This window comes from Mus caroli, unplaced genomic scaffold (assembly GCF_978045245.1).
Source record: "Mus caroli unplaced genomic scaffold, Mus_caroli_1 scaffold_10, whole genome shotgun sequence".
In the NCBI taxonomy this organism is placed as follows: Eukaryota; Metazoa; Chordata; class Mammalia; order Rodentia; family Muridae; genus Mus; species Mus caroli.
In genome coordinates, this window is record NW_028227265.1 from 11983975 (window position 1) to 11998507 (window position 14533).

At 50.4% G+C, this 14533-nt stretch overlaps 1 protein-coding gene across 3 annotated transcripts in view; it reads right to left on the minus strand.

Moving 5' to 3' along the window:
* Window positions 1-5662: 5662 nt before the first annotated feature.
* Window positions 5663-14533, minus strand: part of Cmip (c-Maf inducing protein) — a 207695-nt gene continuing 198824 nt past the window's right edge. For all 3 annotated transcript variants that reach the window (XM_021169931.3, XM_021169932.3, XM_085843551.1), the window contains 5 exons: window positions 14048-14095; window positions 12809-12955; window positions 12116-12221; window positions 10704-10774; window positions 5663-7848 (listed from right to left, as the gene is read on the minus strand). In XM_021169931.3, coding sequence (XP_021025590.1) covers window positions 7795-7848; window positions 10704-10774; window positions 12116-12221; window positions 12809-12955; window positions 14048-14095 — 426 coding nt within the window. In that variant the 3' untranslated portion in view covers window positions 5663-7794. The remainder of the gene's footprint in view (window positions 7849-10703; window positions 10775-12115; window positions 12222-12808; window positions 12956-14047; window positions 14096-14533) is intronic.

The following is a 14533-nucleotide window of genomic DNA, read 5'->3' on the forward strand; positions in this document are numbered from 1 at the left end:
AAAAAAATAAATCTTTAAATAAAAAGAGTTGCCTTGGTTACGGTTGTCTCTTCACTGTAATAAAACCATAACCAAGACAGAGGTACACCTCAGCATAGTGGAATGCTGAGGCAGGGGCATCTTGAGTTCAAGGCTACCCCAGGCTACATAAGAGACCATTGTCTTTAAAAGGATTCCAGGTCAGTTCCACCTGTTTCCCTTTTGCTTCCCAAAATGTACGTACTGGAAACAGTGCTTCTGAGAGTCTTGCTATGTAGCCCACCCTATCTAGCTTTGGACTTAGTGTAATCCTCAGCTTACTGAGGACCTCCCTGTCAATGACCTCACACCCCACCTAGCAGCTCCCCAGCAGCCAGGGTGTGTAGAGAAGGCAGTGCCCAACAACATGGAAGGCATCCTGTGCCCTGGGGCATCCTGATTTCCTTCTGGATCCTCAGCCCTTCTCCTCCACACAAATGAGGGGAGGCAGGCCAGCCATGTGGAGCTGGGCCAGTCTTTTTACTCTTACATGGAGAGCATTAAGAAAAAAGCCATGGGTGGGCGGGACATGGCGGGGCACGCTTTTAATCCCAACACCTGGGAGGCAGAAGCAGGTTGAATTCTGTGAGTTTGAGGCCAGCCTGGTCTACATAGAGTTCCAGGACAGCCAGTGCTGGTAGAGAGACCCTGCCTCAAAACAAACAACAAACAACCCACACAGCCCAGTGGGGTCGTCACTGGGACGTGTCCCTTCCATTCTAGCCTCACCATCTTGATACACCACGTGGGCCCTTGTACAGAAAGCATGTGTCTGTTAACAGGTCTCAGGGGCACCATGTGGGCATGCAGCTCCTGGGTCCTCTTGGGCAGCCACGTGACCAGTGCTTTCACCCAAACCCAGGTTCAACGCTCTGCCATACAGGTCCCAAATTCTTGACTTCCAAATAGGACACCCTGCTGATGTCATAGCCGACCCCACAAAGGCTGTAGCACCTCCCAGTTGAGGTTTTTCAGAGGAGGGTAAGCAGAAGTCACCCAAGGGCCTCATTCAAACAGATTATGGCTGGCGTATAGGGGGAGCCCAAGACGCTGCATCACAGAGGTACCAGTGCTGTTGGTCCTACGCTCTGCACCCTAGCAGCCAGGCTTTTAAAGCAGTGGTCTGAAACCTGGCTGTACAGTAGAACCATCTGACCTTGTGTTACCAGGCCCCATCCCAGAGCAGCTGCCTCATTCTCCGAGGGAGCCCAGTCTTTAGTGGGTTCACAGCCTCATAGGAGACTTCAGTGTGCCGCCAGCCTCAAGAGCGGCATCTGCTTGGAAACTGACACGTACAGGAGTGATCTGGGAACCCTGACAAGCACCCAGAGCCTTCAGAGTCTGTGGTTCTACCTACCAGCACTGTAGTACAGTTTACAGATGGACCACAGCAAGGCTATAGAGGCCAATGTCCTCTCAAATAGAATTAGAATAGGGTCAGAGAAGAAAGCCAGCATCTGTTTTGGGATGGTGTCCAAATACTGCTAGAGTTTTCTGAGAAGTAACCCAAAGCCCACCCCTACCATGAACATCCAGGCGGGCTGTGCATTGCAAAGGTAGTTAGTCCTTTTATATCGCAGATTTTAATCTTTATTATAGTTCCCCAGCAGGTGGCAGTAGACAGTCTAAAGACCCACCAATTCAGAGGCAGCAAGAACTGACTGCCTGGCTTCCCGTAGGTGTCACCACAGTGCTGAGAAGAGCATTTGCCTTGTCTTGTTTATGAGGATAGGGTGGTGCACATTTGTAATCTCAGTACCCAGGAGACAGAGGCAGGAGGATCACAACAGATTCAAGGCCAGCCTAGTCTGCATAGTGATGTCCAGGTCACCCAGGACTATTCTGTAAGACTCGGTCTCAGACACCACCACCAAAATACAAGACAAAATCCCCCAAATTACCGCCCTTCAATCGGCTGCACTGCTTTGGATTTAGGGTTGGGGAGCATGCCAATAATCTCAACATTCTGAAGGGTGTCAGGAGGGCGGCCAGGCTAGTCCTGAGCTCAAGGCCATTCTGACTCAGTTGAAGTGGCAGGTATAAACCAACATGCTTGACGCACAATTTATTGGTGGTGGTGTTTTTTGTTTTTTGTTTTTTTTTAAATTGAGCTGTAAACACCTGTGACAGCAGTAAATGTTAAAAATTCTTTTTAGGGCTGGTGAGATGGCTCAGTGGGTAAAAGCACCCAACTGCTCTTCCGAAGGTCCAGAGTTCAAATCCCAGCAACCACATGGTGGCTCACAACCATCCGTAACGAGATCTGGCGCCCTCTTCTGGAGTGTCTGAAGACAGCTACAGTGTACGTACATATAATAAATAAATAAATCTTTAAAAAAATTCTTTTTAATTATCCATATGGATGTGTGTATCTGCAAATGAGTGCAATGCCCTGGGAGGCCAGAAGGGGGCATCAGATCCACCTGGGAATGAAGTTATGCAAGCCAATCAACAGGATGTTGGGAACCAAACTCCAGTTTTCTGCAAGAACAACAAATGTGCTTAGCTGCCGAGCTGCCTCTCTAACCCCTTAGTAATCCTTACAGTGCACTTTCCGGTAGTACACGGAGCCAGCACCATGCCATGGATCTTCTCGGGATCTAACTCCAGAATCCTGCTTTCCCCAAGAGGAACACAGCAGACAGTCCATCCACCCAAACCCTGACAAACATCAGGTGGCTTTCCAGTCCTCTGTCCTTGCTGATTCTGGACATTTCCTATAGATGCAGTCATACCTGGGCTTTTGTGTCGGACCTCGTCTCCTCAGCATCATAGATTTGGAGGTATATTTATGGTATAGGATATTTCAGTATTTCTTTTTTTTTTAAACAATATTTATTTGTATGTGTGTGCATATGCTAAGGTGCATGGGTAGAGGTCAGAGGACAACTTGTGGGAGCTGGTTCTATCTACCACGCAGGTTCCAGGGATAGAATTCAGATCTTCAGGCATTGCAAGCACCTTTACCTGCTAAGCCACTGTGCCAGCCCCCCCCCCCCGTCTCTTTACAAAGATTTATTTATTTATTTATTTAATATATATAAGTACATTGTAGCTGTCTTCAGACACACCAGAAAAGGGCATCAATATCATTACAGATGGTTGTGAGCCACCATGTGGTTGCTGGGATTTGAACTCAGAACCTTCGGAAGAGCAGTCAGTGCTCTTAACTGCTGAGCCATCTCTCCAGCCTTCTTTCTCTTTTATGACCAAATAAATATCCCATCATCTACATGGGTCTCCTGCACCCTAGGCAAGTGCTTTATTATTGAGCTATACCTCTAGCCCTGGTCTATAGACATTTGGCCGCTTCCTTCTGATGTTAATTCAAAAAGTTGTTATGCGATGTGATACAGGACACTAGTTTGAAGTGGACGGCTTCTTGAGTCTAGCTCTCCATATCACAGAGACCCAGCTGCAGAGTCCGCAGGTCTCCTCTTGTCTTCTCTGTGTCCTTAACAAGCCCCTCCAATATAACATCACAGAGCTCTCTGCCATTACAGAGGAGGGCTTGCACCTGCTCAAGGGACTGGTGAGATGGCTCAGTGGTTAAGAGCACTGACTGCTCTTCTGAAGGTCCTGAGTTCAAATCCCAGCAATCATATGGTGGCTCACAACCACCCGTAATGAGATCTGATGCCCTCTTTAGGTGTGTCAGAAGTCAGCTACAGTGTCCTTATATTTAATAATAAATAAATCTTTGGGTCAGAGCAAGCAGGGACTAAGCGAGCAAGGTTGACCAGAGCTAGCAGAGGTTCTAAAAATTCAATTCCCAGCAACCACATGAAGGCTCACAACCATCTGTACAGCTACAGTGCTACAGTGTACTCACATGTCTCCTTTCACTTGGCATGATGTCTCCCCAGTCATTTATGTCACTGTATGGGATGGCTTTCTTGCTCCGTAGAACTGTATGTGAATACACTATTGTGTGTGTGTAATCCGAGTTAGCCAGACATTTGGCTGGTCCCATTGTCCATCTGCTCCACGGTGTTTACCTGGTAGACATGCTTTGCTGCTAAGTCATGCACTGTAAACCTTGCGTGTTGGACGTGTGAGCTCAGTTCTACAGACGCCCGGGGGCAGAGCTGCCTGGCCACAGTGTGCCTATTTGTTTAGTTTCAGCAGACAGGCTTGCAAAGACGGCTTGTCTACTCCGAGCTTCCACCTGCTGAGGCCAAGTTTTCTTAGCTCCCCCTCTCATCAGTGCTGAGAACCAGCTAGCTGGCTCAGACCTTCCAGCCTAGCCAGGCGGACCGGTGACAGCACAGCTCTTGGGTGGCAGTTCTTAGATTGCCCTGGAAGGGACTCTCCCTCTCACCTGCTTCTCTCTCTCTCTCTTTCTCTCTCTCTCCCTCCCCCCTGCATCCTAGAGAGAGAGAGAGAGAGAGAGAGAGAATATATATAATCTATGTGAGTATACTGTCACTGTCTTCAGACACACCAGAAGAGGGCATTGGATCGCATTATAGATGATTGCGAGCCACCATGTGGTTGCTGGGAATTGAACTCAGAACCTCTGGAAGAGCAGTCAGTGCTCTTAACCACTGAGCCATCCCTCTAGCCCACCTTTTGGCTGTGTCCCCTTGTCCAGGCCTATCCTGCTCCATGGAAGAAACTCAAGCTTCCCTGTCCCCCCAGCACATACATTGTGTGGCCTCGGCTGAGTAGCTCGTCCCCGGCCTTTCTACTCATGGGACAAGAGGCCACCCAGGAGAGGAGCTGTACAGAGAGCATCAGGTTGTCTAGGAGGGCAGAGGGGAGGGAGGACAGGGGCATTTGATAGATACAACAGCTTAACTCAGGACAGTGGTGATATCCACAGAAGGCCAACGGTTTAGAAAAGGATGGAAACGATTTCTCTGACGTGTCTGTGTGTAGACACATGGAGACTGAAGGACAAGTCCCCATTTATCCTCTCCACCTTAAGTTTTTGAAACAGGGTCTCAGAACATGAAACTTACCTGTTCCGCTGGGCTGGGTAGCCCGCAAGCTCCACAGATCTGTCTCCATCATCCTAAGCACTGGGACTACAAGTGTACGCATACCACAGTTCCTGGCTTTGTATGTGGGTGTTGGGGGTTCAAATTCAGGTCCTCACAATGCTTATCTACCAAGCGTGTTACCCACTAAGTTTTTTGACTTCTCCCATCTTCCTCTAGCTTCGCCACAGGTCTATGTAGCCCAGACTGGCCTTGAACTCCAGACCTTCCAGCTTCAGCCTCAAGAACTGGGATGATGGGTGTGTACCATCATGCCGGATGATCTCTTAAGAGACTTACCTGGGAAGCAGCAATGGATGGCCAGGGGCTAGGCTAGAGCCCACTGCGACCCTCTGAACAGGGGCTTGGGTGTTTCACAGAGGGCAACAACATTGTCCTGACAGAAAGTCTAGTGGTAGGGCTGGTTTCCACAGTAGGTGAGGATGTTACTAGTGGGTGCTGGCCAAGGACTTTTTTTTTTTTCCAGATCTCACAAGGAGTGCCATAGGGCAGCCCTGTGTGACAGGTTCAGGCATCATGGTCAAGCAACAAGAGTGAGAAGTCAGTCCTCAGTTGTGTCCCGGCCCCCTCCCTGCATAGGACATCCCCCCCCTCACCCTTCTCCGTCCCCCCGTCCCCCACAACCACACAGCAAGGCCAACTTTCATGAGTCACTTACAGTTTATTTTTGCCTGAAAGTATTTCACATCTCTTTGTACACAGCTACGTGACAGTATTTATTATTAACCATCAAGAAAAGCAACATTGCGGGGTGGAAGTGGGGGCGGGGCGGGGGGTGGCATGTCTTAGTTCTTCTGGTTTTTTTTTTCCTTTTTAATTTTTTCCCTTTTTTTTCTATTTTTTAAAATTTTTTATTTTTTTTTTTTACTTTATTTTATTTTTTATTTTCTGCTTCTGCTTCTCTCTGCACCAGGTGCTGTGAAATACGGAAACCAGGGTCGGGGGTGGAAGAAAGCAACAACAGAAATCAACAGAGAAACGAACACAAATCAGAACTCACTCCACACACACACACACACAGGCACACGCACGGAAGAAAACCTGCCACAGAAAGGGAATTAAGACCGAGACTCGAACCCAAAGTCTCTGTGTTTGTTTTGTTTTTTTTGTTTTGTTTTGTTTTTTTGTGTGTGTTTTTTTTTTCCTTTTTTAAAAAAATTAGGGCATAGTTGGAGGTGGGGTGGGTAATAAAGTTTACCTGGCAAAGTATAAAACAACCGAAGCATGGTCTCCATCGAATAAGATTAAATAGATATAAAACAATTAATATCGACTGGTAGGGGGTCTGGTTTGGAGGTTGGGGGGAGATTTGTGCTAAACCAACATAAAAAGGGCTGGAGTCGGGGAAAGAGAGGGGGACTCCCAAAAGAATTGTCAAAGGGCTGTTTCTGTACAGTGAAAGGGCTTGGTAAGAAAAAGCCAACTGTCTGTAAAAAGAAATGAGGTTGGTCTGCCTCAGGACAGGATGGGAAGGGGATGCCTGCCGCAGTGACCGCGTCAGTGGAGGGAAGGTGTGGACAGTCGGGTGAGGTCGGGCTGGCTGGGTGACATAGCTCTTCTCTCCCAAGAGACCATGCAAAGAAGTGGGCGTGGGGCATGCGTTAGTGAACCACAGGGGGCTGGGGGGAGGCCACAGGTTGCAAGTCTCAGTAGGGGACAAGGACAGCTTAAAAGGGGGTGAGGGGCAACAGCAGGACCTTGGAGGACCAACTCTCCTATGGGGTATACAGGGAGGGAAGGTCAGGGCCCTTCCAGAGTCACAGAAGCAGAGGAGGGGAGGTGTGAGCTACAAAGTGGAGAATCTATCTCTTCCCTCCCACCTTGATTCCCACCCACAAGGAAACTGGAGACAGATGGAAATAATACAGAGTAGAGAGTGGGCAGACTGACTGACCAGGAGAGCATTAGCATACAAGAGTCCCGTAAGAAAAAAAAGCAATTAAGTTTCCAAAGGTCTTTTTTTTTTTTCCCTGTTGTTGTTTGTTTCCTTAAAAAACAAAAAACAAAAACAAAACCAGAACCACTAGCACTAACCCGACAGCTGACTGGTCCAGACAGTACTACACGCCAGGGGGAGGTGAGAAGGACAGGCAAGTGGGGCAGGTGAGGAGGGAGGGCCGGTCAAAGACTTCATAAATAAGAGCAGGTCCCAGACCCACAATTTGTCAACGTTTCTTAAATAGGTGCGTTATTTAAATCTTATGTACAACAAGAACCACTTTGCATAGCGATGGTGGGAGACACAGGACAATGGGGTGACATGACTGGGTATTCCTGTCCCAATGGTAGGGGCGAGATCTCGGCTCGGTGCACCTCCAGGAAGAAAGCGTCCTCCTTCTGGCCCGAGTGGACAGCATCAGGCTGGATGAATGCCCTCCCCCCGCCCCCCACGGTATCACACAACAAAAGGCAAAGAAAATCCACAAAGGGACCCCCGCCCACCCCTCCCCTGCCCTCCCTACCCGCAGTTCTTCCTCTTGTTGCCACCAAGGCTGCTTTTGATCAAGGTCAAAGGTTCCAATATGAAGCTCTAAGAATTAGGCGGGGGCTGGGCGTGCCGAGGATTCCCCACCCCTCCCCCCTCCGCCCCCCCAAGACTCCCCCATCTATCCCGCAGCCAGGTGCTGGGACCACCCCGGGACCCACTGCTCTGCTCTACGGCTATTAGTCAAGAGTCGGGTTTTTTTTTTTTTTGTTTGTTTGTTTCTCTTTTTTGTTTTTGTTTCTTTTTTGTTTTGTTTTGTGCGAGCCCATCCTGTACACAGAGGGGGCTTCACCAGGCTTCCGTGTAGCGAACATCAACCTCCTTTAGATTAGGAAGCTTGGCCTGTGGATGATAAAAAGGTACCTGGTCAAATACCAGCCAGTGTCTCATACCACCCACACCCTGTCCACTATGAGGCTATGGGCTCTCAGGGCTCTGGAAGGGGTTGGGCTGGTGACCCAGGGCACAGGTGGCCTCAAAGACATCACCAAGAGTAGACACAATTTTAATTGCCTTCTGAAATTGAACTACACATCTGATGTCCTGAGGCTTGTTTTCTCATGATCACAGCTAAACTGAGTCCTGTCTCTGGCTCCCAGGTGGCATTTAGGATTAACCATAGCATTCTGGGAAAGCTCCTGAGCGCCACGAAATAAGACTAGACTTCCGTAGGTCCCTTCCCATTGTTAACAGAATAGTCAGAGGGGGTCAGGGATCAGTACACACCAGCAGCCAGCTTGGACTCCACTTAGGTTCCTCTATCCTTAAACTGCAGTATGGTTTCTTTCACCTGATAACTTTTATTACATTTGTTTATTTGAGACAGAGCTTCATGTAGCCCAGGCTGGCCTCAAACAGGTATGAAGCTAAAGATGACCCCTCATTTCTAATCCTTCTGTCTTCAGCTCCGAGTGATGGAGTATGCATTACCTCATCGGGTTGATATGGTACTGGGTGTGGGACAAAGGCCAATCAACTTGCAAGACTTTTCTTAGCTTCTCCTTTTTGTTCCTGCTGGTAGACTAGCCTCTCAACAGCGGGCTCATTCCTTCACTGTATAGTGCTGCCTGGAACTCAGTAATGGCTTCCTGCCTCTATTTCCTGCCTTCCTAACATGCCTGTGTACCTACCAGTACCATTCAATAATATACATGCATCTCCATGCATACATGTGTATACACACATACACACACACACACATACAAGCCACCTGCTCATTGTTTCTATCCTATGCCTAACAATCGTCAGTCTTCAATGGCCTTCCCTGCTCAGGTAGAAGTGGCAAGCTGGGGAGGCCTGTGGTCACCAGTACAAAGCTGAGAAATATCTTTAAGTCACGCTTGCCAGTTAGGAGGCCGTTCAGAAAGCTACAGGACGCCTGCACAGCCCACTGTGTGGGTTTATCAGAGCACAGGGCAGGCTGTCTCAGAGACATAGAAAGTGACAGAAGCCTGGCACTTAGCACAAACATCCTTTAACAGTCAGGTTGGCTCCAGATGCCCCAGGAGAGGAAAGATGGAGGTTGGTCAAAGGCTAGTATCATGGAGCCTGCACCATGTCCCTCTGGGGCATAAAAAATAAGCAGGGGGTTGGTCAGACTGTTCAGAAGGTAAAGGTGTTAGCTGTGCAATGCAAACCTAGTGACCTGCCTTGGACATGTGTTTGTGTGAGCACGTGCGCGTGCGCGCGCACATACATACACACACACACACACACACACACACACACGGCAGGGGAGGAGGGAAACAAGCATTAACCTTTTTTAAAAAGGCATTAGAAACTAGAGAGATTGGTCACTGCTGCCAGCACCCACGTCAGATGGCTCTCAACCACCTATAACTCCAGCTCTACAGAATCTGTCTGCCCTCTGAGTGTACCCCCACACATGTGGCGCCCTCTCTCCCTTTCTCTCTCTGAAAAGAAACAAAGGAAAGTGAGTTTTCCTCATAAGCAGCCTCTCCCACTTGATTCCTGGGGCTCTGTGGTTTTGGGGGGACTTGAGTGCAGGATACCCCGAGAGCTATGCTTCCTAAACTGCCCAGGTGTCTGCGGTATGTTTGTGTGTAAACGCACAGATGTAGCTAGGTGTGTGTCCTGGGGCCACATTTCTTCCAGACCTGGCCCAAATGCTGTGAGCACTGGCCTGCAGAGTCCTCTTAAGTGTGCCTAGCTCTACAGGGGTGGGCCCACTGCTGCCCCCTAAGTCCTGTGTCCTCTGGGATCCAGTGACTTCTCTGGTGACAAATCATGGCAGCTGCTGTTTGGTACAGAGAGACTGGGCTGGACTGCATAGTGACCCATCAAAGCACAGAGGGGGGCCCTCAGAGACACGGGAAGTGGCGTAAGTCTGTCCACTGGGCTCAGCAGGTGTTAGGTCTAGGCTTGAACCAGAGAGTAAGCCCAGCTATGGGAAGACCAAAGACAGCAGTTGGTAGTAGCTGCAGGGCCACTGGGAGACCTCAGTGAAGGAGGACCCTGACCAAGGGCTTCTGGGGACCCTCTGACAGGGGCTTCTGGGATGCTACTGTGTCTCGGGGACCCAAAGCAAGAAGTGCTGAAGGCCCTGCCTCCACCTCCCTAAGAAGCATGTGTCCTCTGATGGATGACACATGCCGGCTGCCACACATATGCTCTCCTCTCCGCCCCAGCCTAGTGGACACACGGCCTGCTTCTACCCTGACTCCCGTTCCCACAGTCCATCTTCCAGACAGCTAAGGTCTTAAAACTAGGACGTGGTACCCCCTCCTCCAGGAGCCCCCAGGATTGTTCCTGACACTGGATAAAACCTAGTCCTTCTGTGACCCATGAGGACTTCCATCAGCTCTCCTGTTCTCATTTTCCAGCCAGGCTTGCTACGGCCAGGGCCTGCCAATCTTCTCTGCTTCGGAGCCTTTGCTTAGATATACCAACCCCCCTCTCACTCTGGATATCCCAGGCTTCTTATCCTTTGGGTTCAACATTATGTGGCCTCTTTTTTGGAAGGAATGAATGGTCCTTGGTTTTCCAATGCCATATAGATTCCCACTTGTAGGCTGTCAACCCTGGCTGGTTTTGTCACCAATCCCTCCCCCTTTCCTTCCCCATCTCTGTTCCTGGTATGCCAGGCACTGTGTGGAGAAGCATCTCTAACGGTGGCTAGGGAGGCAGGGGGTGGACAGGCTAGGGAGGGAAGGAAGGAGCCAGCAGCGAACATTTACCTTCAGATCCTCGTAGGTGTCAGCCGAGAGCTTGGTGCTGTTCATATTTAAACTGCAAAGACTCTTCATGGCTGGGTGGGTAAGCACAGACAGACAGACAGTGAGCCCGCACGAAAGACTAAGGCAGAATGGGGACACTTAAGCCAACTCTTCATGGGGATGTGTGAGGGAGATGCGATGGTGTGAGTTCAGCCATCACGACCAACAAGTAGCCCACTTCACACTCTGGGGTCTTTTCTTGGTCCCTGACCTCTGAACTTCTCTCCCTTTCGGGTCTGGTCCTGCCCTCTGGGGATCTTGGATGCTCTCTGGTACCTGCTGGCTCACATCGCTGACTTTTGGTCTCAAGAGCAAACATCAAGGTAGGGTTCACTATGGAGCCACATAGGTGCTTGCTGCAGACACACCCAAGTGCTTCTGCTGAGACCCCCTGAGGGGACAAGTGGGGACTCTGCAGTGTTGATTCAAAGCCCTCCCCGCCTCAACCTGCGGATGCCTCCCAGAAAGTAGCCTCAATATTGTTCATTTCCTCCATATCAGAGGTCCCAACATAGAGAGCCAACCAGGCCACAGACTTGCAATGTCACAGTCACATCTATGGTCTACTGCCACACTCTCTGCCACCTCCTGAGAGTCTCCCTGGCCATTTCACAGTCAAGCCAGAGGCCTCCTATCTAAGCTATCAGGTTAGAAAACAGGGAAATTGAACATACAGATTCCCAGGATCAACACCCCCCCCACCCCCCTTGATCAGCTCTATGAAACCAGCATCCCAGCCCTTCCCCCCAGGCCCCTGTCACTAAATGCATCTCAAGACAGCTCCAGGAGCACCTGGGGACCCAGTAGCACAGAGCTGTGCTTGTGCACAGCTGGCAAGGCTGGAGTTGCTAGTGTGTGTGTGTGGGTTGTGTGTGTGTGTTGTGTGTGTGTGTGTGTGTGTGTGTGTGTGTGCGGTGTACCCTAGAGAACTTTCCTTGCAAGTGTTTTTTTTTTTTTTAAAGATTTATTTATTTATCATATGTAAGTACACTGTAGCTGTCTTCAGACATTCCAGAAGAGGGCGTCAGATCTCATTACGGATGGTTGTGAGCCACCATGTGGTTGCTGGGATTTGAACTCAGGACCTTTGGAAGAGCAGTCAGTACTCTTACCCACTGAGCCATCTCGCCAGCCCCTTGCAAGTGGTTTAAGATAGCTGGGGGGAGGCCCAGGCTAATCTCATAGACTTTCACCTTTCCTCTAGACTTCTAGTTCCCTGAGGGTGGGGACACCCCTCTGCTTGTTCTCAGTGCCACACCTCGCCTGTGCTGGCATGCAACAGATCTGCTACAAAATCATTCTCAGTGAACTTCTCCCTTCCCAGGGTGCCCAGCCTGGGGTCTGCCCACCTGCTGCAAGACCCGGGTACTCACAGCTGAGGGCCAGCAAGCCCGCGTCGGTAACTGGGGTCTCACACAGGTTCAGCACTTGGAGCATAGTGAGGTGCTCCGAAAGGAGCCGCAGGCCGGCGTCTCCAAACTGTGGGGGGACATGGGTACTTAGCTCACCTGGCCTGGAGGAGGGGACCTCAGGCTGGGGGCAGGAGTGTGTGTGTTGGGTGTGTGTGTGTGGGATCAGGCTATGAGGTCGCAGCCTTCTTTTTAAAGAGTTTTGGATCTAGTTTATGGCAGGGACATAGGCCAGGCAAGTGTCTCTCTGTGAGTATCTGGCCTAAGGCGCCCATGCCCGAGATAGTGCTGGAGGCGTCTTTTCCAGAGACAGAGGAACCTGTGTATTCCAAAGAGCTAGGTCGGTGTATGAAACTGGGAGCCCAGCAGGCTTTAAGAGAATATTCATGCATATACCTCTCAGAAGCAACCTGGAAAGGCCTAAGATGAACTGAGGTAAACTCTCAGCCATGTCTCCCAACTCAGGAGTCTGTGCAGGAATTGCCCTGGGCTTCGGTGTTCCCAACTAGGAAATGGGCACAAGGCCACCAACCTCCTCTTGTCTCGGGGGGAGTGGGTTAGGGTTATGTGTGGAGAGCAAGTGGCTGGGCCCATGGACTCTGGGGTAGGAAAGGTCAAGTAGAGGGGGTGAGGAAGAGGGCAGGGTGGGGCGGGCACCTGCGTGGACCACAGATTGAGCTGCTTGAGGGAAGGCAGTTTGATGAGGTGCTCGGCGCAGGCACTGGTGACGTTGGTGAAGGCCAAGCTGAGGTTCTCCAGGTTTCCAAAGGAGCCAGAGCTCAGCAGGCGGGCCAGGTCCGCATCCTGCAGTGGGTGGCATGATCGCATGACCTCAGGGCAGGCCGGGGTGCCTCTATCAAGTGGGTCTGGGCCCTCTGCCTTGTCTGCAGTCAACACTGGCTCTGACCACCCCGAGGGCTCCACATTCCCCAGAAGCTGCGGGGTGGTGGCTCAGCCTGCGATGTGACTCACAACTTTGAGTCACAGCTGGGTTGTAACATAAGCCAGCACCCTCCCAAGCAGAGCATGCACATGCATGGTGTGTGTGTGTGTGCTCGTCTGTGTTGTGTGTTGTGTGTGGGCACACCCTCTCATGTGAAGAGCTGGCTGCCACACTCAGCTCCAAGCCGGCAGAGAGCCACACATGTCGATTGTCCTGGACTGTGAGGGTCTTGTCTTTGACTTTTAGCTGTCCCCTCAATTACAACTAATTTCTCAGAATTCTTTGCAGCCAACTATGACCAGGTACTGAATATGGACAGCCAGACCAAAAAAAACAAAAAAAAACAAAAACAAAAAAACGGAACTTCTAGGAAGACTCTCTGAGGGAAGGGTGGGCTGTTCCCTGCTGCTTCCTCCTTTCCTGCTGGCTGGGATGGAGACACAGAGGCTGGAGCCTGAGCAGGCTTCCTGGTCCATGAGGAGGAAGCCATGTCTTGGGGACAGGGGTATAGCAAGAAATCAGATCCCCAAAGACTTCAGGAAACGGGAAAATGGTGGGCAAACCAGACTGTACAGGGTTGTAAAAAAAAAAAAAAAAATCAAACACAGTCCAGTGCCTGGTTGCTATTGTTACCATGGCTACCGGCAACCCCTAGGCAATACTGCTGATGTCACCAGCAAGCTTTTGTTGTTCTCAGGCATTGGAGCTAGAGTCTTACACAGGCTAAACGTGTGCTCTACCTGCCAAACTGCAACCCCAGCCTTGGTATCAACAGAAAGTTTTCAGTCCATTTACCTCCTAGAAGAGCTGGACCTATCTCCCTGACCCACGGTAGACATCTGTGTTCTCCCCTCCCCGTTATTCCTCATCCTAGGAGCTGGACAGCTCACCTCCCACTCAGCGCATTCTCACCCTACCTCACCCACCCCACAGAGACTAAAAAACCTACTTACCGTGGACTTGGAGGGCAGTGTTAGCCTGGTCGGTCCGCCTTTCCTTTGCTGCAAAAGAAATAAGATCAGTTGAGACACATGTCTGCTCTGTCACCAGCCTCATGAAGCCATGGCTACTTCCTCAGGCAGAAGACGCCATGCTGGCTACAGCACAGTAGTATGTGACACCGAAACACACTGGCAGAGCTGGACGTTTAGATGCTCTGATGGGAGGTGATGTCACCCATCCAGTTCTTAGGGTAAGCGGCATCCACTTCCACCCAGAGTCCTGGCAGGCGATAGAGAATTTTTATACAGGTGTCTCGTGGTGAGGCTGGGCTGTGTATACTTTTTGCCCAGAGCCATAGTGGGGAGAGAAGGGTGGTTCCCAGGTAAAAGGTAAAAGACGGCACTCATGGACCCGAGTGTGCACACATATACAGAGACAGCCTCTCAGCTAGGACCAGGTATGACAATGACACATGTGTCCCTGTATCAAAGTAGAAG